This window comes from Emys orbicularis, chromosome 1 (assembly GCF_028017835.1).
Source record: "Emys orbicularis isolate rEmyOrb1 chromosome 1, rEmyOrb1.hap1, whole genome shotgun sequence".
In the NCBI taxonomy this organism is placed as follows: domain Eukaryota; kingdom Metazoa; phylum Chordata; order Testudines; family Emydidae; genus Emys; species Emys orbicularis.
In genome coordinates this window covers 141,986,354-142,008,797 of record NC_088683.1, presented here as the reverse complement: position 1 = coordinate 142,008,797, position 22,444 = coordinate 141,986,354, and the positions used below count along the sequence as shown (strand labels likewise).

The window sequence follows — 22,444 nt, the reverse complement described above, 5'->3', positions numbered from 1 at the left end:
CTAGATTTGCAAAATGCAGTGTTAAATTACAGTGCTATGTAAAATGATAATAATAGAATAAACAGGAAATGAAAAATATAATTGATATTAAGACCAGATCATTAACTGCAATCTAAATTATTAAAATAAATTAAAGGCATGGGGGATGAGCAACATTATGAGCTGGTAATAACTTCATAGAGTATTAATCTGATTGATGGAACTCTGGGTTCGTACTACAGGCCTTTGATTACTATTTACTTAAAGTCAGTGTGAGCTGGTTCCTTATCTATGATTAGGCTACAGGGATTTAAAATGTGAATAAAATAAAGTGTTCCAGAAAAGACAATGAGCCTGATTCTGATCTCAGTAATGCTGGTTTAAAATAAGAGGTAACTCCTTTGATGTCAGTGAAGTTGCACTGGTGTGAGATCAGAATCAGGCCAGAGATTTCCAAGAGAGAAAAAATACATAGCGTGCATGGAGGGATTCTGCAGGATGGAACAGCAAAAGAACCCAAAAGAATCTTTCAAAGCAGAAAAAGAACAGCTTCACTGTTGTATAACATGTGCAACACTGGCCAAAATATAATATTCCCTTCGTGGGTTATGTGGGAGTATTTCTGGTGAGCGAAGGGTGTTTTTTGGAAAGGCATCCACAATTAAAGTCAGCAAGTGCAACGTTGTATAATTCTACAAAATTAAACCCAATTCCCATTCATACAAATATGCTTTTTTTACTGATCAAATATACCAGCTAGTGGGAGGGAGAACAGCAGATCAGGGCTTGGGAACTGGTCCCACACAATACGGGCCCCAGTCTAACGTTGCCTCTGTTCTAAACCAGGGTAAGGCTGTTGGCTTCAGAGATATTTCAGGATAAATGAGATTAGAATCTTTAACTTTCTGAGGGCTTGTCTACACTTATAGCGCTGCAGCACTTAGTGAAGATGCTACCTGTGCCGAACAGGAGAGAGCTTCTCCGGTCGCCATAGCACGGTCTACACTGGGGGTTGGGTCGCTGTGGATTTGCAGAAGTGATGAGACCATGGAAATGCCTCCCATGTTTCACCACTACCAGTTCTTGGGGATGTAGGTTTCTCAACTGTCTGCTAGGGGCCATGCAGTTCAGAGAGCTGGAGAAACTACCCCATGGGGAGAGGGACAGAGGAGCTTGAACCCAGCCTTTGATCTAGGTTTGTTTGGTTTCAAATGCAGTTCCCTGGGGCTAGCAGTGGAGATGGGGAGCTCAACTGGATTGCTGAAACTGTGGTAAGGGGCATCCCTCTCCAGTTGGTACGGGGCTTCTAGGGGAGGAGAGAGCTTTCCTTCGTGTTGGAAGAGATGAGAGGTTTTCTCTCCAGCAGTAACATTTTGTGTGTGTTGTTGGGGCTCAGACTGTCATTGTCAGGACACAGGACTAGATGGACCAATGTTCTGAACCGTCTTATTTTCTAATTTATGCTATGAATGTGTAGGAACAACAAGTTACAAACGTACCCAGCCTCAAGCACCCTCCTTTGCACTGTTACAGTCTGCAGCATTCTCAAGGGGTTCCCCCTTTTGTGCTCAGATGAAGGCTCAAACCCAGCAGAAATGCCCAGAGGAGTCAGGCAGCAGCAACATCTGAAGGGCTGCCACACACCCCTTTGTGCTGAGCTCTGCAACGCCTGTCTGCACAGGGTCACATGGAGGGAAGATGGAATGGCCAATCAAGGTGTACAAGTTGGCTTGCCCCAGAACTTGGGGAAAGGAAGAACCAGGGGTTGTATCTGCTGCTCTTCTCCCATATCCTATGGGAGAGGCAGAGCTAAGCTGGATGGGACTGGGATTTGTGTTCCTCAGCCCAGCAACGTTTTCCTGTGGTTGAGACCCTTATTATGTGGCCTTGCTTTGTGCAACTGTATTTGACCCTATGGATTTAAGAAAATACTTTGGATAACTTTTACAAAACACCAATATTTTCAATTAATTTCTATTGAGCTCTTAGAAGAAGTGACTTTCTTAACCCAACCTTGCCGACAGATAATTATTGCTGTAACATTAAAAATATAAATAAAACAAACCTTCCAACTTACCCTTTGATAGTAAACATAGGCAAGAACTCCAGCAACCAGCTCAATAAGGAAGATCAAGAGGAGCATGGAGAAATACTGCAAGGGGGAAAACAAAAAAGAACCCCGGTTGTATCGGATTAGAAAAACAGGACAACATAGTTTCCAAAAGGAAGTGAAAACATGTTCCTACTATGTCAGGAACTCTGACACTCTTATGTTTGAGAGATGGTAATTCCCTGAAGTTCTGAAGTAACTTTTCCATGAAGACGCAAGTAGAGAAAGACGGTTCAAGGGTTAGGGGGGTAGCATAGGACTTGGGAGATTTGGGTTCAATTCCGTACTCAGCCACAGACTTCATGTGTGACCTTGGTCTCCCTGTGCCTCAGCTGTAAAATGGGGAGAATAGTGCTTCCCTACCTCCTAGGGGTGCTGAGAGCTGCTCAGATACTATGGTAATGGGGGCCACTCAAGCAGGGCCGGCTCCAGGGTTTTGGCCGCCCCAAGCAGCCAAAAAAAAAAAAAAAGCCGTGATAGCGATCTGCGGCGGCAATTCGGTGGGAGGTCCTTTGCTCCGAGCGGGAGTGAGGGACCGTCCGCCGAATTGCCGCCGAATAGCTGGACGTGCCGCCCCTCTCCGGAGCGGCCACCCCAAGCACCTGCTTGACAAGCTGGTGCCTGGAGCCGGCCCTGCACTTAAGTAGCTAACACAGATCGGCAGAAACATGCTGAGCAGGAAATGAAGGAGTTAGGAAACAAAGAGAAGACTACCAAAGGAAGAGCAAGTGGGGATGAAAGGAAAAGATGGGAAGGCCGTGCCAATGGGGAGAACAAGGAGCAGGAGGATGCTAATGGGTTCCTTTATCAGAGACACTGGGTTTAACAAACATTTGTCTCCCTTGTAAAGAAATCATGGCTGGGTTGGAGCAATTCAGGTGACTAGTGCATCAAGGATAACATCATAGTTTGGACCCTGCTTCAGCAAAGCACATAAACATATGCTTACATCCATACTTACTTAGCAAAGCAATTATGCACATACCTAATAGCCAATGTGCTTAAGTGCTTTGCTGAACTGGGGCCTTAAACATTAATGGCTTTTCACACTATGCATGGCCCAAAGCAGATTTTATAAATTCATAAGCCTATTTTGCAGCCATTTAGAAACAAAACCATAACAAAACAAAAAAAACAACAACCTAGCAAAGCAAATGTACACTGAGAAATCTGCACATGGAAAACTTCAAGTTCAAGGATTTGGCTGGTTTCATGCTCTCTCTCCTGCACGCTATTCATGGGGGGGGGGGGGGGGGGAGTTTTTTTTAACAGTGGCAAAACTGCACTTTGTGTCTCACCCTTTCACAAATTAAAAGCAGCGATTTCCAGAAAGATTCATATTGAGACATCGGCCAACCATGTGAAATTTCAGCCCCAAAGTTGAAAAAAAAATCACTAAAAATTATGAGCATCTACAAATTGGGATTAGAATGTAAACTGTTTTACAACCTTAATTAATGTAGAATGGTCAACATCTGTGCCCACTGTAAAGAACCAAATACCGGTCATTTATTGACGTTTAATTTCTCAGTTTATTCCATTGCCTCTTTTTTAACCTGTAAATAATAATCCCGAGAGAGGTATTTTCCCATTACCCAGTATAAAATATAGGAATTAGAGGGTCTCAGAACCTGGGCTCCAGCCTGAGCGGGAACACCTACCCTGCTATTTTTAGTTCTGGAGTGAGAGCCCTGCAAGGTCGAGTCCTGTAAGTATCAATGATGCTACTCATAGGCATAAAATTAGGCATGCCGATAAGTATGTGCAGGATCAGGACCCAAAGTCTCAGCTTTCAGAATCAAGCTGGGTTCTCTCCTTGCACATCAACTGTAATAGGGATTCTGCAGGCCAAAGTATGTGCTCAGAGGCACATGGGTAAACATCATTGTCTTCAGTAAGTTTTCAAAAGTGCAACTAATTGGCCCTGTAACTGGAACCTAAAACAGTTTTGTTGATGATGCTCAAGAAGTAATACAATCCAGCTCCCTCTCTGTGAGCTGTGCTGGCTTTGCAGGGCTTACATAATGACCACCTGCTTGGCTCATCAGCAGGCTCTGAACCTGGGATCTTCAGCATGAGGTTCAATTGGCTTGAGCTAAAGGAGAAACTCCTCTAGCTGGCAGCCCTAATAGAGTCTTATCCTCTTATGAGGACCAGCCGCTAGGGCAGGGGTAGTCAGCAAGCGAATTGCAATCTGGACTGCCAGATGCTTCTGAACAGACCCCAAAAACTTTTTATTTACTTATTATCATTATTGGGTTTTTTAAATTTTCTCTGGAGTCTGGACCTTTACTATACCTTGACCAAGAAATTTGGACCTTAACAAAAAATAATTGACTACCTCTGCCCTGGGGGGACAAAAACCACCATTGTACAAGTCAGGGTTACACTGACAAGAGTAAAAAGGAAAAAGAAATAATTTGTCACTAAGTTATGGCTCTGAATATACATAGGCAGCAGATTTACAAAGGGTCGTTTTCAAGGTAGAACCAAAGTACAAAGAATTCATTGCTTTTATACCTTTGGATATTTGTTCTTCAAATTTACCTCCTTGTATACAAGTGTATGTGCTGTTCTATTACCAGCCGCGAGGCTAGATAGCCACATTTGAAAGGATGGTTGTTAGGGTCAAATGAACGTTTGTACCTTACACTCTACCATACTGGGGTCTTCCCCTCCACCCCTGGGGTATGCATTCTAGCCATGACTCTAATATGGCATCCTTAGGAGTATTATTATTCGTTTTAGGTTGTTGCTAACAAGGTGACCTCCTGTGTTTTTCTTGCATATCTCCCATTCAAGTATTGGCCAAACACAACTCTGCTTAACACACAAGGAGGGAAAAAGAGCTCAACCAGAAATGTGACCACTGCAGACTAAGGCAAACCTGACTGTATGACTGCCATCAGTGGCAGACTTGGAAATAGGGGGAACTTGTGTAAATTGACTTCAGTGGAGCTATGCTGAGTCATACCATCAAAGCATCTGGCTCTCCAACTGCAATTAAAGAGACCTAGGCCCTGATTTCCCTCTTACTCTGGTGTAACTCCATTGACTTCAATGGAGATAATTCTGATTTACTCTGGTGTAAAATGGAGAATGGGGACTTTGTTTTCAAAACATCACCCAGTTCATTCCTATTGTCACCTTCTTCACTTGCAGAGGACTGAGATGAGCAAAATTGGATACACTTTGCTCTTAATGACACTATGTGAAAGGAACCCCCTGCAGTTTTTTTCACAGCTATTGAAAGAACTCTCAGAGCCAGAGCCATATCAATATCAGCATTTTACCAGCATTCTTTTTCTTAGTACATAGAATCCCAGTCAAAGAAAACTCTCAGCTTGATTCTCCTCACCTGTACGCTGGTGTAAACCAGAAGTAACTCTGTTGAAGTCAATAGAGCAATATCAGTGTAAAATCAGAATCAGGCAATCTAAATGCTCACCCATTATTAACGGAATGCTACAGTACACAAAGCACCACTGAAACTATCTTATAGTATCTATAGGAGGTCCATACCCATGGTATGACATTATGCATATTCAAAATTCTGGTTAAATGTAAATACTGTACATACACTTAAAATTGATTATATTAGTGCTTTCTAGAACATAAAAGGACCAGTACTACATTATAAACCCATGGAGAGAAAATTTTCATTTTACAGTAAATAATACTCCTGTATGTTTATAGAGCACCTGTCAACCCAGAGAAATCCCAGAGTGCTTTACCAGCTACCTACCACTGAAACATACATGCTTCTGGGGAGAAGCACAGCAGCTGTTTTAACAGAACAAAGCACAGAACAAAGCACAGAACGCACACAGAGTCCGAGGGATACCAAGTGAAGTGTACTATATCCAGTTAAAACTGCAGGAACAAACTAAGAAGGCAGAATGTAATTAACAGAACTGAAACAAATCTAAGGTGAGAAGGGTTAACAAATAACCCTACTTACGTTAAGGATCCCATTCAGGACCTTGGTTTTATGACTCATTAAGCTCTCTGGATCAGGGACCATCTCAGCGTTATATGTCTGTATAGTACCTAGCACAATGGGGCCCTGGCCTCTAGGTGGTACCATAATTAAAATTAAATAAATAACAAATAAATATGTTGGCTAGAGAAATGCCAAGGAAGCCTGGAACCTTTCAACTGCTTTCTTTTGGAATCGGGCAGCAACAAGAAGGCCAGGGATTCTGTAAGTTTTGGGGTGTCACTCCTGACCGCATCTGTGGAGGTAAGGATGAAAGGGCAGAATCCAACCCCACTAACCCTATGGAAGTATAAGAAGGAAACTCCTCAAGTTAAAACTCATGGAGTTTCTTCTCCCCTTTGTGGATTATTCCAGCACACAATGGACCCCTATAGTAACAAAAGTTAAAATAGTGGAACTAAATATAACCATGGCATTAAAGAACTGTTCCTCTTTAGAAAGCAAATGGAAAAAGGGCTGGGATGCTTCATTTTAATAGAGCTATTTTACCCTTAAGAATACAAAGCAGCTTGCCAAAATCTGGGAAAATGTTAAAAAATTATTCCTTTCCATTAATCTTTTTTTTTTTTTTTTTTTTTTGAGTTCTGGAGGTGGATCATTATGCTGGTAATTTTACAGTTGATGCATTTGTTACACGGGATTCTAAGAACAGTGATTAGAATGCTTGCCTCATTAACTTGTCACTTCTCCTGCTAATCTCCTCCACACCTGCATGTCTTACATATTGAAAAATAGTAATGTTCCAAGAGTATTGTGAGAAATTAACATCCAATAAAATCTAGGTCAAACAAGAGAATTCAACTTTCAGGCAGGATTTTTTGGAAAATCACAAGCTTACCAAAACCCATCTAGTTTCTGTGGCTCAGTCCGAAATTCATTTCTGATACCACCTGGGACACCAAATACTTATTACATTTTTTTTGAAGGGGAACGTTAACAAAAGGATGGCTTCATTTTGTCAGCACCAATTCATGTGCCACTGAAACAGCATTACAAATACAACTCCAGGGTTCTCCTAAAAGAATATAATTGCTATGGTTGCTATTGAAGAGAAAAATTATACCTTCTTTTAATGGCAGTCTAAATTAGTACATGCCATCACCTCACAGGGATTTTTTTAAAAATCAAGTCTTCTATTAATACTTAGTCAAGTCATCAGAAATCTTTCTAGAAATGTAAAGAGTAAAAGAAATATCAGACAAAAGTGTCTTTTAAACGCCTCTTTCTTTCCTAGTAAATAAATGTGCTGAGGAAGCTAGTGGCACGCTCAGAATAAATACACTTGCCTCATGAGAAATGCGGTTTGTTTGGTGGTGAAAATAAAGCCAGGCTATTTTTTTCCCAGCAACTCTTGAAGGTTCTTTCCCCCATCAACATAGAGTTCTGATTCATTAGTTAAATGAGGATGACAATTATGGCTCAAACCCCAAGCTCAGCATCCAGTCTGATTAGTTTGGCTAGCCTCTGAGTAGATATGCAGGGAGGTGGGGAGAGAAAATTTTGCTACAGAGCTGCTCACTAGACCTACTTCACCACTACAGAGGCCTACCTGGCGACCTACTGAAGCCCACTCCTGCCTGAGAGTGGAGAAAAGGTGATGGTTGTGGGAAAGGATCATTACATCAGCCTTGCACCAGACTCATGCCCATGCATGCTGCCACAAAGGGGCCTCACGCAGAGTGGGGTAGTGAATAGCACAGGTTCCATTGCAGAAGGACCCTCTGTCTATGGAGGAAGTGACTGGATTGCATCCAACTGATAAAGTATAAGAAAAGCCAGTTCTGAACTAAGGCCCGATCTGCACGTAGCCTTGTATCAACCTAGTTGCACATATACCTACACTTAAACGTGTCTCCCACCGACATAAATGACCTGTTACAGAGACACAGTAACACCACTTCCCCAAGTGGTGTTGAGATTGATGCAGCATGAGTGTAGACACTACGTTACCGATGTTGACCTTTACAGTCCTCCAGCATCTGTCCCACAATGCCTGACACTGACCGTTCTGGTCACAATTGTGAAATCTACTGCCCAGGGGTCACGGAGAGCAGAAAGCCTCCCTCTCCTTTAAAGCCCTGCGAATTTTGGAAATGCCTTTTCCTGGTTGTACATCTTGGCAAGCGCATCTAGCAGTTCTCCACTGTTGCGTACAACTGCTCATGCTCACTACATGCTCCAGACTAGCTCTGGCTTGTGACAGGAGATGTTGAATCTCCTGGGCCTGTGGGGAGAAGAGGCTGTGCAGGCACAGTTACTGACCAGTGTGACAAAGTTCCTCCTCTACCTTGGTGGGTCCTGCGCTTATTGGCGGATTTGCTCGCTTCACAGATCCACCCTGTGGGTCAGGAAACAGTCCAGAGACCTTCCCCTCTGGTAGAAGCTATAGTCCAGGTCAATTCCTCCTGTGTTTGATCAGGAGTTGGGAGGTATGGGGGGAACCCGGGCCCGCCCTCTACTCCGGGTTCCAGCCCAGGGCCCTGTGGACTGCAGCTGTCTATAGTGCCTCCTGTAACAGCTGCATGACAGCTACAACTCCCTGGGCTACTTCCCCATGGCCTCCTCCCAACACCTTCTTTGTCCTCACCACCGGACTTTCCTCCTGATGTCTGATAATGCTTGTGCTCCTCAGTCCTCCAGCAGCACACCCTCTCACTCTCACTCTCAGCTCCTTGCGCCTCTTGCTCCCAGCTCCTCACACTCACTTCCTCTCCTCTGGCTCCCTGGCATCAGAGGGGCCTTAATTAGAGTCAGGTGCTTAACTGCCTCACCTGACTCTTAGCAGGTTAATTGGAGTCAGGTGGTCTATTACCCTGGAGCAGCCCCTGCTCTGGTCACTCAAGGAACAGAAAACTACTTATCCAGTGACCAGTATATCTCCCTTCTGCTACTGTGCTGTTCCCAACTGGTCTGGGTCTATCACACCAGCCATAGAAATGTGGACAACTACAAGCTGATTGCATAGGGGAGTCAGGAGAAGGGGTATGACAGGGACGAACAGCAGTGCAGCATGAAAGCGAAGGAACTGCATTAGGCCTCCCTGGCCTTCCGATATGCCTAACAGTCAATCCAGTGCCAAGCCACGGATCTGCCATTTTTACAAAGAGTTGTGCTGTGAGCCAGGATCCGTTTGAGACTCCATCGCAGTCCAGTCAGTCCCAGCAGTTGAGCATGGGCGAGCTCGGTGCAAACGAAGGATCCTTGGGTAAGTGTGTAAATTTATTTCCCATTACAGTGATGGCACCACCAACTTAACAGGACACAGCTACCAACTTTGCATGAATTTACTCGTACTACAGGAGGCAGTGGTACAACAAAGAGAGGTAGTGTTGTTGTTTGTATTTCATTTCTCTGTAGAGTCAGCCAACGGGGCGCCATGCAGAGCAGTTTGTTTATGTACACAGGGATGTCTCTTAAATCCTCCTGAGAGATCTGGATGACACTTTCATGGAGGCACTGTGCAATCCTCTTCCAAAAGCTTCTAGGGATGGCAACCTAATTTCTTTCTCTGCAGGAGGACACTTTCCCACAGCAGTCAGCGATAACTTCAGCAGGCACCATTGCAGTTCAGAGGCTAGCAGCATACGGGCCTGGGCTGCTTCAGGATGCCAGCTGCAGCTGTATTCTCTCTGCCTTTGTTACCCTCACAAATCAGGTATCAGCTAAAATAACCACCACCTGTGGAAAATGGTGCCAGTATTCAGAGCCATTGCCTAAAATACTCATAGCTTCATGCAACTGAGCAAGTCCCTCTTCATTTCCCTCATCCCTGGTGGGCCAGGCTCAGCATGGCTGGTGTTGTGAGTGGCACAATGCACAAACTCCAAAGCAGAAGTGTCAATAAGCATGTCTTGTGCAAAACTTTAGCGTAGCAAGGGAGGGAGTTCTGAACCTTAACATTTGATTTCTGTTGTATACGGACAATGGTACCTCTGTGTGTTTTATCTGCAGCTGCAGCAGTCTTGAGGGCTCCCCCTACACACCGATGGAATGCCAGAGCCAGATAAGAAGAAGAAAGAAGAGGACTTGGGAATGACATGTTCAATGAGATCCCGCAAGCCACTGCTGCATCAGACTGTGAGCAGAGGGCCTGGAGGGTGAACACTGAACACAGCCTGGAGAAGGAAAGAGCAGACTGGAGCAAGGCCCAGGACTCCCAGCAGGGAAAGGAGAGGGAGATGCACAAGGACATAATGGGGCTTCTCTGGCAGCAAACACAGATGCTGCAGACTCTTGTGGACCTACAGGTTCAAAAATCATGGGCTCGTCTCTCTTTGCAGTCCATGGAGAGGTCCATGGCAGCACCTCCCTACACCCCCCTCAACATTCCATGTCGCCCCAGGGATCACAGACCTACCACTACCACTTCCCACCTGGGGACATTAAGGACAACTACAGCTTCACATACATGACATGCGAAAACTACGGTTGCTGTATGTGTATGTAACTAAACTGGAGATGAGTGTTCTTTCCCCTTGTTAAATTCTGTCCCATTAATATATTAAGTTTTTAATGTATTTGCTTTTAAATTGCACAGATTTTTTTTGCATTTATTTTATTACTGAATAAAATTCTATTATTGGGAACGTAATTCACCTTCATTAGTTCACATGTGCTGTAGAGTGTCCAGCAGTTCTGGAAGCGCCTGTTTACTTGTTACTGTACAGTGTGACACAACTCACAGGATCAGTGACAAACAAGTTTAATAATCACAAATGTACAAGCGCTGCACAATTCCTAACAGGCCCCAAAACAGCAGGGCCAGGCAGAGCACGGTACACTACAACGCATTACCATGGCTCATGGTAAAAATGCTCTTTCAAAGCCTCCCTGGGCAGCATAGCCCTACACTGAACTTTTCTCATAGCCCTTGTGGCTGTTTGCTGAGTTTGAACAGTCAGACACTCCCCCTCCACCCTAGCAGCAGCTTTCCCCCTTTGGTTCACAAATAGTGTGCAGGACATAACAGGCAGCTGTAACCACTGGGGTATTTTTCCCCACTGCGATCTGATTCTGTGAGTAAGCAACGCCATCATCCTTTCAATCTACCAAACACATTCAATTGTCGTTCTGCACCTGCTGAGCCAGTAGTTGAATCCTTCCATGGCACTGCCCAGCTGGCTGGCATACAGCTTCATGAGGCAGAGGAGCAAGAAATAGGCTGGGTTCCCCATGATCACTACTGGCTTTTATGCACTGCCACTGGTAAACCACCATTTGGGAAAGAAAGGCCCTGTTTATAGCTTTCTGAACAGTCCTGTGTTCTTAAAAGATGTAAGCATCATTCATGTTCCCTGGTCAGCCCACACTGATGTCAGTGGAGTGGTACCAGTCACCCAACAATGCTTGCATAATGATAGAAAAGTAGCCCTTTCTGTAGATGGACTCTGTGGCAAGATGGTCTGGTGTCGAAATAGGGATGTGTGCTGTCTATTGCTCCACCACAGTTCAGGAACCCCACTGCTGAAAATCCACCCACTATGTCCTGCACATTGTGCAGAGTCAGTCTTGCTTAGCGGGAGACGATTAATGGCCCTGCACACTTGCATGACAACAGCCCCCACAGTGGATTTTCCAATTCCAAAATGATTTTCCACCGACTCAGCAATCCAGCACTGCAAGTTTCCACAGTGTAATCGCCACTCGCTTCTCTCACTTTGGTGTCCCTTGCGCTGGAGCGAGCTCGGCACACAGATCCAGGAATGTAACCTTGTGCATCTGAAAGTTCTGCAGCCACCGCTTGTCATCCCAAACCTGCATTATGATGTGAACCCACCAGTCAGTGCTCATTTCTTGGGCCCATAAGCAGCACTGAATGATTTGCAGCTGCTTTGTGAATGCCACCTGCAACCTTGAACTGGTTTGCGCAATGTCCCACGGTGATCTGTCCTCTGGGAAACCATCATGTTCCACACTGATTCGCTTCTTATTATGGCAATGCAGATACCAGAGCATTCTGCATCCTGTGCTTGCAAAGCTCGAGACCATAGTGCAGGCCCCATGCTTCTGTCAGAGATGGCAGACAGTGACGAGGGCCATGCAGGTTAGTGAGATTTTTCTTTTAAAAAGTGCAAAAATTATGGGCTGCAGATGACATTATGGGATGGAGACAGCTGCACACTGGGAAGTTAACCCCTTGCTCCCAGTCCCCCATTTGCGACTCATTTCTGCCCCATCATGCATTGCCAAAACTTCCCAAAAGACAGTGCACTGGATGGTGGTGGATGGCCCATTGCGCTGTACATCAACACAAGCACTCCTGAGGAGTAAGTGCCAGGGTGACACAAGGAGCCATGTGTGCAGACGCACAAGTGACATATTAACTGCATGGCCAATTTATGCGGGCCAAAGTTTGTAGTGCAGCCATGGCCTCAGACTACTCACAAACACGTGTAAGAGGTAAGAACAGCAGGCCAAATCCTGTTCAGTTTACTCCAACTGAAGCTAATGAGGCTCCTCACATGAGTAACGTGAGAAGCAATGTAGAAGAGGATTGTGGCATACAATTAAAGCCTGGGTTAAAAAACAGTCGAAGGCACTGATCCTGCAAGCAGCTCCGCAAAGGCCGACCGCACTGGGATCAGGATTCTGTCTCTAGGGTTGCCACCGATCCCAGTTTTCCCAGGATCAGCCTTTTTTTTTTTTTTTTTAAAGGTATCTGTCCTGGGAAATCTGTAAGTCTTCCTGGGACACAAAGTCCCATTTTTGTTGGTCTTGCCCCCTCTTGTTCCTCCAACCCCTAGTGACTGCAATGTGTGCATGAGGAAGGGTGGGGCAGTCAGCACCTGCGCAGACGGATCTCTAGTTCTTGAGTGTCAGGGAGCTGAGAGGATGGGGTGGTTTAGGAGCAGTGAGTGGGACAGAGGGAGCTTGGCACCAGCAGCCCCCAGTCACCACCACACAGGTACCAGCTGTGGGTGTCACTGCCAGGTGGGAGTGAGATAGATCCAGCTGGCACCAGGTCTTACTTGGAGAAGTTGGTGACTGGGGCAGCCCCATGAGCAGGAACCCACAGGGGCTGCTGCCCTCTCCCGAGAGTGGGATGGGTAGATGTCTCAATATTCGTACCTCAGAGGTGGCAACCCTCCGTGGAATGGGCGATGAGACGGCTCATGTGGGAGCAGAGAGAGGAGGCGGTGGTGAAGGGGAGCACCATTTGGCAGCACTTTGCAGTGGTGACAGGGCAGTCGGATGTGGCTGCCTGCCAACACTGTGATGCTGGCTCCCATGTGGCCAGGGGGAGGAAAAGTGAGACCAGTGCCCTTGGGACCCACTTAAGGAAGCAGCACCCAGAGGTGCTGGGGGGAGCAACAACGATCCCCTCCTGGGGCCACCAGCTCCACTATACCAGCTGCCACTGCCCACTAGAACATCAGGTTAGCTCCCCAAGCCCCACTCCCTTATGTGCCCAGGTGCAGCACACACCACCATGCCCGGGTCAGGTCCCAGGGCATGGCTGCGCTTGCTGTCCTCAGTGGGGAAAAAGGCGGAGCTCATTCCAGTGACAGGCCAGGAATGCCCCTACTGAGCAATGGAGGGAAGCTTTCCTGAAGGGGCAGGCCAAGACTACAGCCCAACTTTTCAGCCAGGCTGTAACCTCAAGCACTGAGCGGCCCGCAGTCCCACCCATGGAAGGAGGAGAACTGAAGAGTTGGGTCACTTTCTGATTTCCTTTAAAAAAACACACGATGCCCCCCAACTGCTTCCCCCCAAATATGTTTGTTTTGTTTGTTGAATGTTATTTGTTTGTTAATTAATTAAGTTAGTTCTGATTCTCTGTTCCTACCCTGGGGACTACACCATTGCATGATGGGAAGGCTTGTGTCTCCCAATGACCCTGGGAACTGTTGTTGTTGGAATTTTGTCTCCTGGTAGGGCCTCCCACGCTGGACATGTCAAAGGGCAGTGACCAGAAGAAAAGCTGGTCCTCCAAGTTGGGGGTTGAGCACTAGTCCAACAGCCTATCCTTGTAAAAACATTAAGTTATAGAACATAACAAGGATTCAGATTCAGATGTTTTTCTGTTATTTGGTTGCTGCTCCACATTATTTGTGTTTGTGTGGAGGGGAGGGAGTTCATCTCTCTTCCTCACACAATTCCTCCCAAATTACCTCCCCAGTCCTAGCAAATTAAACACATCACAGACAGCAGCAATATAAGTTATGTCAACATGCACACATTGAGTAAGCCAAATGTGATGCAAAATCACTTGCTATTCCACATGATTTGGAATAAAAGTTAAAGAGGCGAGGTGTGGTTCTTCAGACAACTCCTCCCAACTCTCTCCCCCAACATCAGCTTAAGCACAGCACCAATATTTGTTCTGTGACTGCAGTGAAACACACAGAAAAGTAAAAAAACCTAAGATTATCATCAGGGGCTATCAGCAAGGGCAACTACTTGCTGCCCTTTCCGCCTTATTTGGAAGAATGTAAGTTAAAGGGCAGGAGAGAAGGTGTATTCCCTCCAAAGTTACCTCTGCCCCCCACAGCACACCAACAATAAATGTTCTGTCAACAGTCAGCACCACCCATAATAGTAAACAAAGCCATTAAAGAGTAAAACCACTTGCTCTTTATGCAGTATTTGGAATTCAACAAAGCTAAGCGTGTGTATGTGTGTGTGTGAGTGAGAGAGAGAGATAAAGGTGTGTTCCCTCACACGACTTCCAAATCCTTCCCCATGCCCAAGGGGACCTAATACATGAACATCCCCTCAACAATATCCTCCTCCTCCCCCTTTCCAGCCATGTCCTCAGGGTCTTCCACTAGGCTGCAAGCTGGTGTCCTGTGTTACACTAAGGCTGTGTTCTGGGGGAAGACAGTGTCTATTTGTTTGGACGAATGAAAGCCTCTCCACATTCCCTGTGGAGAGAGATGTGTCCCTGTTGGAGACAAAAGCATCCGTTGCATTAAAGAGGTGCTCCAAATAGATGCTTGATGGTGGGCAGGAGAGATAGGTGACAAGCATATGATGCAATGTTGGCCACACATCCTTCCTCAGCTGCCAATAACAAAGAGGGTCTGAGTTAGTGGGTACCAGCATCACACCTTGAAAATATCCCTCCACCTTCCTCTCAGCAGCAGAGCATTCCTCCTCCTCCTCAGGGCTGGACCAGGCAACGTGGACCCCTCCAAAGTTCTCCAGTCTGTGCCAAAGGGAGGATGATTTTTTTTCTCTCTGCCTCAGCAACACCCATGGTGGTATTCTCCTCTTGCTGCAGCATCTGCTATGGTGTTAGGTCTTGGTGATGAAGGTATCTTCAATGACCACAGGCAACAGCTTCAAGCCTCCATGTCTGTCAGTCTCTTTTTCACCTGGATTGTTCTTGCCTCGCAGTACCGTGCCTCGCTTTTCCCAGGAAGGAAACCATGGTGTTTTTGAATAAGGGGTCTAGTTATGTTGCCACCCAGTACTGCTCCTGCTCCTTGATGCCTTGGAGATGGCAATTTTCCAGACACCATGATTCCCACCAGGGATTCCCCATTGAAGTCATTGTTTCTGGAAGTGGGTCTGTATGCGTCTCAGTTCTCTCTCCAGCAGGCACAGCAAGAGAATTACTTGGCTGACCCCGGCATCGTCCTCATTGACTGGCTGTGTGACCTCACAGTCCTGTAGGAGATTAACTTCTTCATAACCAGCCGATGGGCGGGTACAATTTGGAGGCTGGTCTGGAGCCATGGAGATAGAATGCTGTTATGGAGTCTCTGCACATACAGACACGCCAGCATGTGAAAGGTGAAGTTCACCTGGTCACCACCGCTTGCATCATCTGGTGGCGTGGCAGTTTGTATGAGTCCTACAGTTGTCTAAGAGTGCAGCACATTGCACAGGACCGGCTGAAGATGCTGCAGAGCTTCCTGGCCATTGTCAGTAGTGTCTTCACCGGGGCATCATGATCTAGAAATTCCTTCACAGACAGACTGAGGCAGTGAACAAGGCAAGGGACATGCTGGAAACCGCTATCTTGCATTACTTTGTGATGTTTGCTCCAACATCCATTGGCACAAACCCAGCAGAGATGGTGTGGAGCCCCAGCCACTCCTCCGTGAGAGCACACACTTTGTCCAAGATGTCACTAGGGTGTGCTCTTTTTCACTCCCACACATGGAGAGTGGTGTGATGTTGAATGAGGGTGTACATGTTGCCAGTGCTGTTGCTAACCCAGTGGGCTGTAACAGAGACCACATGTCCGTGGTCAGGTACACATTCCTGCCTTCACACTACTCAGCCCATGCTGTACTACACTTCTCACAGCAGCACACAGATCTGGCACTGCCTTTTTAGCAAAATAGGAGAAGCTGCCTAGGGATCTGCCACCTGGCGCAGCTGCAGCCACAAAGCATCTGAAGCCCTCACCTTCCACCAGGGAGAAAGGAAGAGTGTCCACGGCCAGCATCCTCATGCATTCTGTGGCCAGTTTCATGGCCATAAGGGGCTTGCAATGATATTTTTGCCTGCTTCTGAAAAGACTCCACTGTGGTCCGTGGAGTGAAGCTGCCTGATTTAGCAGATGAGATCATAGAAAGTGTTGGTGGTGTCAGCCCCTCTGACCCAGTAGATCCAGGGCTTGTTTGCTTTCCTCCTGAGCTAACCTTTTGCGGCATGTTTGCGTTCCATACATTTTAGCAGGCCCAGTGTCACCAGTCTTTTGGTGTCATGGACCAGACTGACCCAGTCTGTACAGGTGGCAAATGGCAGAGGTACTGTCCCCAGCATCAGGCTGGGAATGGTTCCAAACCCAGAAGCTTGACTGTTTGCCTTTGGCAGGAAGGGATTGGGGGCTTATAGCTGGTGATGGTTGCTGCTGAGTTAAATGCAGTGTGGAAGCATTGCCTAGTTCCCCCTAAACAATGTCCAGCAGAGATGGAGACAGTGACCTGTTCCCCACCTATGGGCTGTGACTAATAATCACATCCTTTCCAGAACTGACTGAGCTGATCGTCTCTGGACAGTAGCCTGCTGCTGTGCTGGCTCAAGAAAAGAAACCTCATGTAGTGCTGGACTAACGGGAGATGCACTAACCTCTTTTTTCTTCTCACCACTAGTATTACCATCACCTGCACCTGCAGTGGTCAATTCTGCCCCAGGATCCTCTTCAGAGGAGCCATATGCCTCTGGGAAAGTCATATCAACTGGTTCCCCATCTTCACTTCCTGGAGCTCACACTGCAGCACTAACACAACAGCTTCTCCACTCAGCAAGATTCCAGAGGCAAAGGTCTTCTTTCCTCCTCCTCTTCTAAAGTGCTCCACAAAAGAATCCTGCTTGTGAGAAGCCTCAAGCTATGGTCTCCTGGATCAACTAACATAGCTCTCAGACTGCGGCTGTACGAGCAATGGGGAGACATTACTGCTTGAACTGGCAGCGCTGTCAGAGACCGATCTTTTTCTTTGATGAGACTGAAATAACTGCTGCTTTACAGTCCCCGTTTTCATCTTGCAAAAAAGTGAGGGGAAGACAGGCTTCATGGAAGTGAGGTGAAATCAAGGAATAGTTGCTGCTCTACATTACAGTAGAACCATCAGTCAGCGCAGGTATAGGGTCAGAGAAAGAATACCTTACTGTCCTGCACTGCTGGGAGAATCCTCTCCAAAAGCTGTGGCGTCCTATGTTTCTTTCCCCAAAGATGCAGTCTGCTCTGCTGTTGAGCTCCAGGCAGAGTTTCAAACACACTTCAGGTGGCTACACTGAACCAACTGGAGATAATGTGCCCTCGTTCTATGAAAGCATACCCATGGCAACACGTGACAGACTACACAGAAGTGGAATTTTCCAACATCAACTCGAAACAAAATGGGAAACTCAGAACAAAAAGCTAAAGTCAAAATGAAATAGAAACTCAGAACAGAATGATAAAGCTGGAATGAAACAAATGAAAAATTCAGAATGAAATTCTAAAGTTAGAACAAAACAAAATGGTAACGTCAAAACAAAATAAGACAGTTTACAAATTTCGCCAGTTGCTCCGAAAATATCTTGTTGAAAGTTTCGTTGAAGCCGAGTCAATATTGCAAAAAAATATTCCTTTGATGAATTGGTATTTTCTGATGTAAAATGCTTTCATCAGAAAATTCTCAACCAGCTCTTCACAGTACCTATGTGGAGCCTCAGAGAAATCAGTGGGGCTCTGCAGCGATGCAGGAATCCGAGGGCATGAAGCAGCTTGTAAAATAAGGGCCTAAAACATGACGATGTATATTAAAGAAAATTAGTAAAAGAAAACAGAACTCTATCCTGTATTTAATAATAATGGCCTCGGGTCAGGTTTTTCCTGGCCATTAATAACCAGCTGGAGGAGTTGAGGCTAGAGGCAGGGCAGGTCTTGATATCTTTTTCCTGTGGATTATGGCATGTAAAATGGGAGATGTTGGTTGTTAAACAAACTGCTATTACCCTATTCATTAAAAAAATAAATAAAAAGAAGACCGTTCCTCTCCAAAACTCATTAAAGTAAATTCCCTCTGCAAGAATGATGAAACACCAGATCTTAATAAATAAAGCCAAGAAGTCACTGTTTCTTTTGGCAGACCAGAGATGAAGTAATGGGAAGGTCTAAAGAGACAAAGATCAGTTAAACGTGACCCCAGATGTAAATTCTGTTTAAATAAATAAATAAATAAATAAATAGCTGTAATAAACTCTAGGAAAACTGCATCAATGTTTCCATGACATTAAACAAAAAAGGAAACAGTTTAAAAATAAAATAGACATCTCCCTCTGGCATTTGCAATGCAACTATTGCAACATAATGCAAGTGAATAACAACCTGAAAATGTAAATGTCAGGACTGTTTTCGGTGACCAGGTAGAGAGAAATGATCAAAATAAACTCAGTCTAATCAGTGAAAACTAAATTACTTTTGAAAAAGTAATTCAGTTTTAACTTCCAAAGGCCGTGGCAGTAAAATAGATATGGGAACTTTAAAAAAATATATATAATACTTAACTAAAAACAAAAAGTCACACTTGCAGTATAATAATCCTCTGCATTTACACAACACCTTCCACTGAAAAATAATAATCACAAAGCACACACATGTCACCATCATTCTGATGCCCTATCTTGCTGTGTGCTGTACAGACAGCTAATGAGAGATAGTCCTTGCCCTAAAGCATTTACAATATAAATAGACAGGACAGACAAAGGGTGGGAGAGGAAACAGAGACACAGAGAAATGAGGTGACCCGCCCAAGGTGATACATGGCCAGGAACAGAACTCAAGTCTCCCAATTCCCAAAGCAATGTCCTATGCACTACATGTGCTGCCTCTCAGATTAACTGATTCAGCTCCATGGTATTCCTGAGATGTATAATAAGTATTTATTATACACATTTTACAGAGGAGACGCCTGAGACAGATGCTAGAATACGTGTTCAAGGTTACACAGTGGGGAAGTGGCAGAAGTGGGAATAGAATCCAGATGTACTGGATTTCAGTCATCTGTTGCAGTCGCTAGATACACTGCTCTCAAGTAAAAGATGATTTACTGAGAATATTCTTCAGTGTAAAATCTATGCTGGCAAATGAGGAGCTGAGCCAAGTTGGGAGCAGCACCCCTCCACAGGGAAAGATCCAAACCCAATGCACAGCATGGAAAATTCACTACCTTCGTTAGTTAGAGACCACCAGAGTTGCACACAAAAACAGGAACTTGCTGCAGTGGTGGAGATAACAATTCAACCAATAACTATTACCAATAAGTTTTAAAATGTCACATCACTCACATCCCAACACAAACTTTCTGCTATCCGATTCTTTTTTGTAGCCATGAAAGGTAGTTAATGACAGAAAAACCCCGTCCAACGTTTCTCTTAAACAAAAAATGAAAAATCATTTCCTTTTTCTTCTGTAGCGAAACAATGCTTAAGAAAATTGCAAACTCTGTTCCACCTAGCTGATTTGCAGGCCTCTATAGAGACAAGCTTGTTCTTGGTCCAGAATTTTGCCACTCCTTTGGCTGACATCAGAACAGAGCTGGAGAATGGGAATCCAGATGTTTGGCTTCACAGATTTCTGTAATTCAGCACTTAACCCACAAGGTCAGAACAGGGCCGGGCGGGGGGGCCAAGTGGGGCAATTTGCCCCAGGCCCCGGGCCCTGCAGGGGCCCCCACGAGAGTTTTTCGGGTCCCCTGGAGCGGGGTCCTTCACTCGCTCCGGAGGCCCCAGAAAACTCTCGCGAGGCCCGGGCCCCCAGAGCTTCTTCCGCTCCGGGTCTTCGGCGGCAAGGGTCCTTCCGCTCTGGGACCCGCTGCCGAAGTGCCCCGAAGACCCGCGGCGGGGGGTCCTTCCGCCCCTGGACCCGCCGCCTACCCGCCGCCGAAGACCCCTGGCCCCCTGAATCCTCTGGGCGGCCCTGGGTCAGAACTCTTCATGAGCTTGAATCTACATTTCTGAGGTTGCAAGATAAATAAATTAACCCAGGTTATAGAATCCCTCCTGTTTCTTAAAATCCTATGGTTAAAGTCTCTGGGCCTGAGTCTCATTTACAGTAAGGCTCTGGGAGTGTAAAGGGGTGTTAAAATGGCGTTAAAATGGCCATAAAATATCTTTACACTGTGACATATCACCTCCTTCACCTGCTGGGCTCAGCATTTCCCCCTCTGGTGGTGGTGGTGGGGACATGGAGTAAATCAGTCCCACTCTGAAGAGTTTTTATTCCTTGCTTGGGTTTTATTTTTCAGTATTTACAAGGTGGGCCCCAGGATGGGCCCCAGGAACGCTCTTCAGCCAAACCAAAGAAACACATTCATCACACACAAAAAAGGAACACCTTTCCCTGTCCCCTTTCTGGGGCATTGCCTTGTTATGCGTTTCCCGAGGTGCCAGTCCTTCCCCAAACAGGCACTTATCTTAGTTGTTTCCCCTATAAGGAGGAGAACAGCCTTCCACTTCGGAGAAACCTTTTCTCCCTGCTGCCACTAGTCCTGCTACAGCTTGTCTCTCCTCCTCCTCTCTTACCAGAGTGGTGGTTTTAAAGGACACAGTCCTTAACTGGACTGAGGTGTCCCTCGTTGACTGAGGTAACCCCTTTTCAGCTCATGGGGAAAGGGCTTTTACCATTCTAGGGTTGACATACCTGCCTCCCACCACTCTCTTAGAGCTGTCCAGCCGGACTTTGTCACAACACCCACTTTAATGTTTTTGTTCTCAGCCCAGCCACTGAACCAATAGTGGTGAACAAGTCATGTAACCTCAGGTTCCTCCTATGTAACTTAGGTACAATGAGGCCAGAACAGTGTAATGGGCCCTTAGTACAAATGAGGATCAAACAATCTGGGTCTGATTCTCATGTGGGGTGATCTTACTATACTGGTAAAAGTGCAGCTTTGCCAGTACAGCTGCGTTCACACTACAGTGATATTCTTAGACCAGTAAAGTGCTCCTAGTGCAGACATGGTCTTACGGACACGTGAAAAGGATGAAAGGGCTTGTAGAGCTAAGCAGAGATGTGCAAGGGTCTTAGGGCAGGAACTGGGGCAATTTCAGGACTGGGACCTATTGCAAAATTGGGGCTCATCTAAATCACATTTGGTTCACCTTTCTGTCCCTCACCGCAGCATACTAAAGAAAGAGAAGAGGATCTGGTGTCTTTTAGACAGGTTCTAGGGCTACATGCAGACCGCATTCCAAAATGTTACAGATTTTATGTCATTTGAGACTTGAATTCCTGATCACTGAGGAATTTATGCTTTGCCCTAATGAGAATCAGTCAACCCTCACAAAAATATTTCTGGGGGACATTTTGCAACAGAATGTGTCCCTGGTTTCTTTAGCACTTGGCCAGATCTATTGTCAGCATGGGTAGTTTAAGAACAGCACTCTGGCAATTCTGCCTAATCTCACCAGTCTAGTTTGCCTAGTCTTAAGTGTCTTGGCAAGTACGTGGAAGCTTTTAAGGAGAGACTTCTACTGGAAAATACTCCAAATAAATACTTTCATGAGGGTCAAACTGACTTTTGCAAGGGCACGTCCCAAGCTCCCTTGGGAACAATTTCAATGTTACAGAGACATCCGGGAAATTGATCAAAGAACATATATGATCTTTGGGCCCATAAATGATCCTAGTATCAAGGGAACCTTACTGAACTAGAGATTGCTTTCTAATCCAGAAGGCAAATCCTGAATCCAGAAGTTCCTGGAAGTTTGGCTGTATAAGAATCTTTTGCAACACATGAGCCATTTAAAGGGCTTATAAGAGAAACTACGCCCAGTCTCTTCTGGAACTCAAATAGGGCCTGATTCTATTCTCACAATAGTTCTAAATCCAAGCAACTTTTATACCAGTATAAGTGAGAAGGACAATCATACCCATTGATTGTAGAAAAGAGCATATGCTGGAAAATTATATT

At 45.6% G+C, this 22,444-nt stretch overlaps 1 protein-coding gene across 1 annotated transcript in view; it reads right to left on the bottom strand.

Moving 5' to 3' along the window:
• Positions 1-22,444, bottom strand: part of TSPAN11 (tetraspanin 11) — a 174,650-nt gene that overhangs the window by 91,826 nt on the left and 60,380 nt on the right. Inside the window, exon 3 of the mRNA XM_065422455.1 lies at positions 2,057-2,131. Coding sequence (XP_065278527.1) covers positions 2,057-2,131 — 75 coding nt within the window. The remainder of the gene's footprint in view (positions 1-2,056; positions 2,132-22,444) is intronic.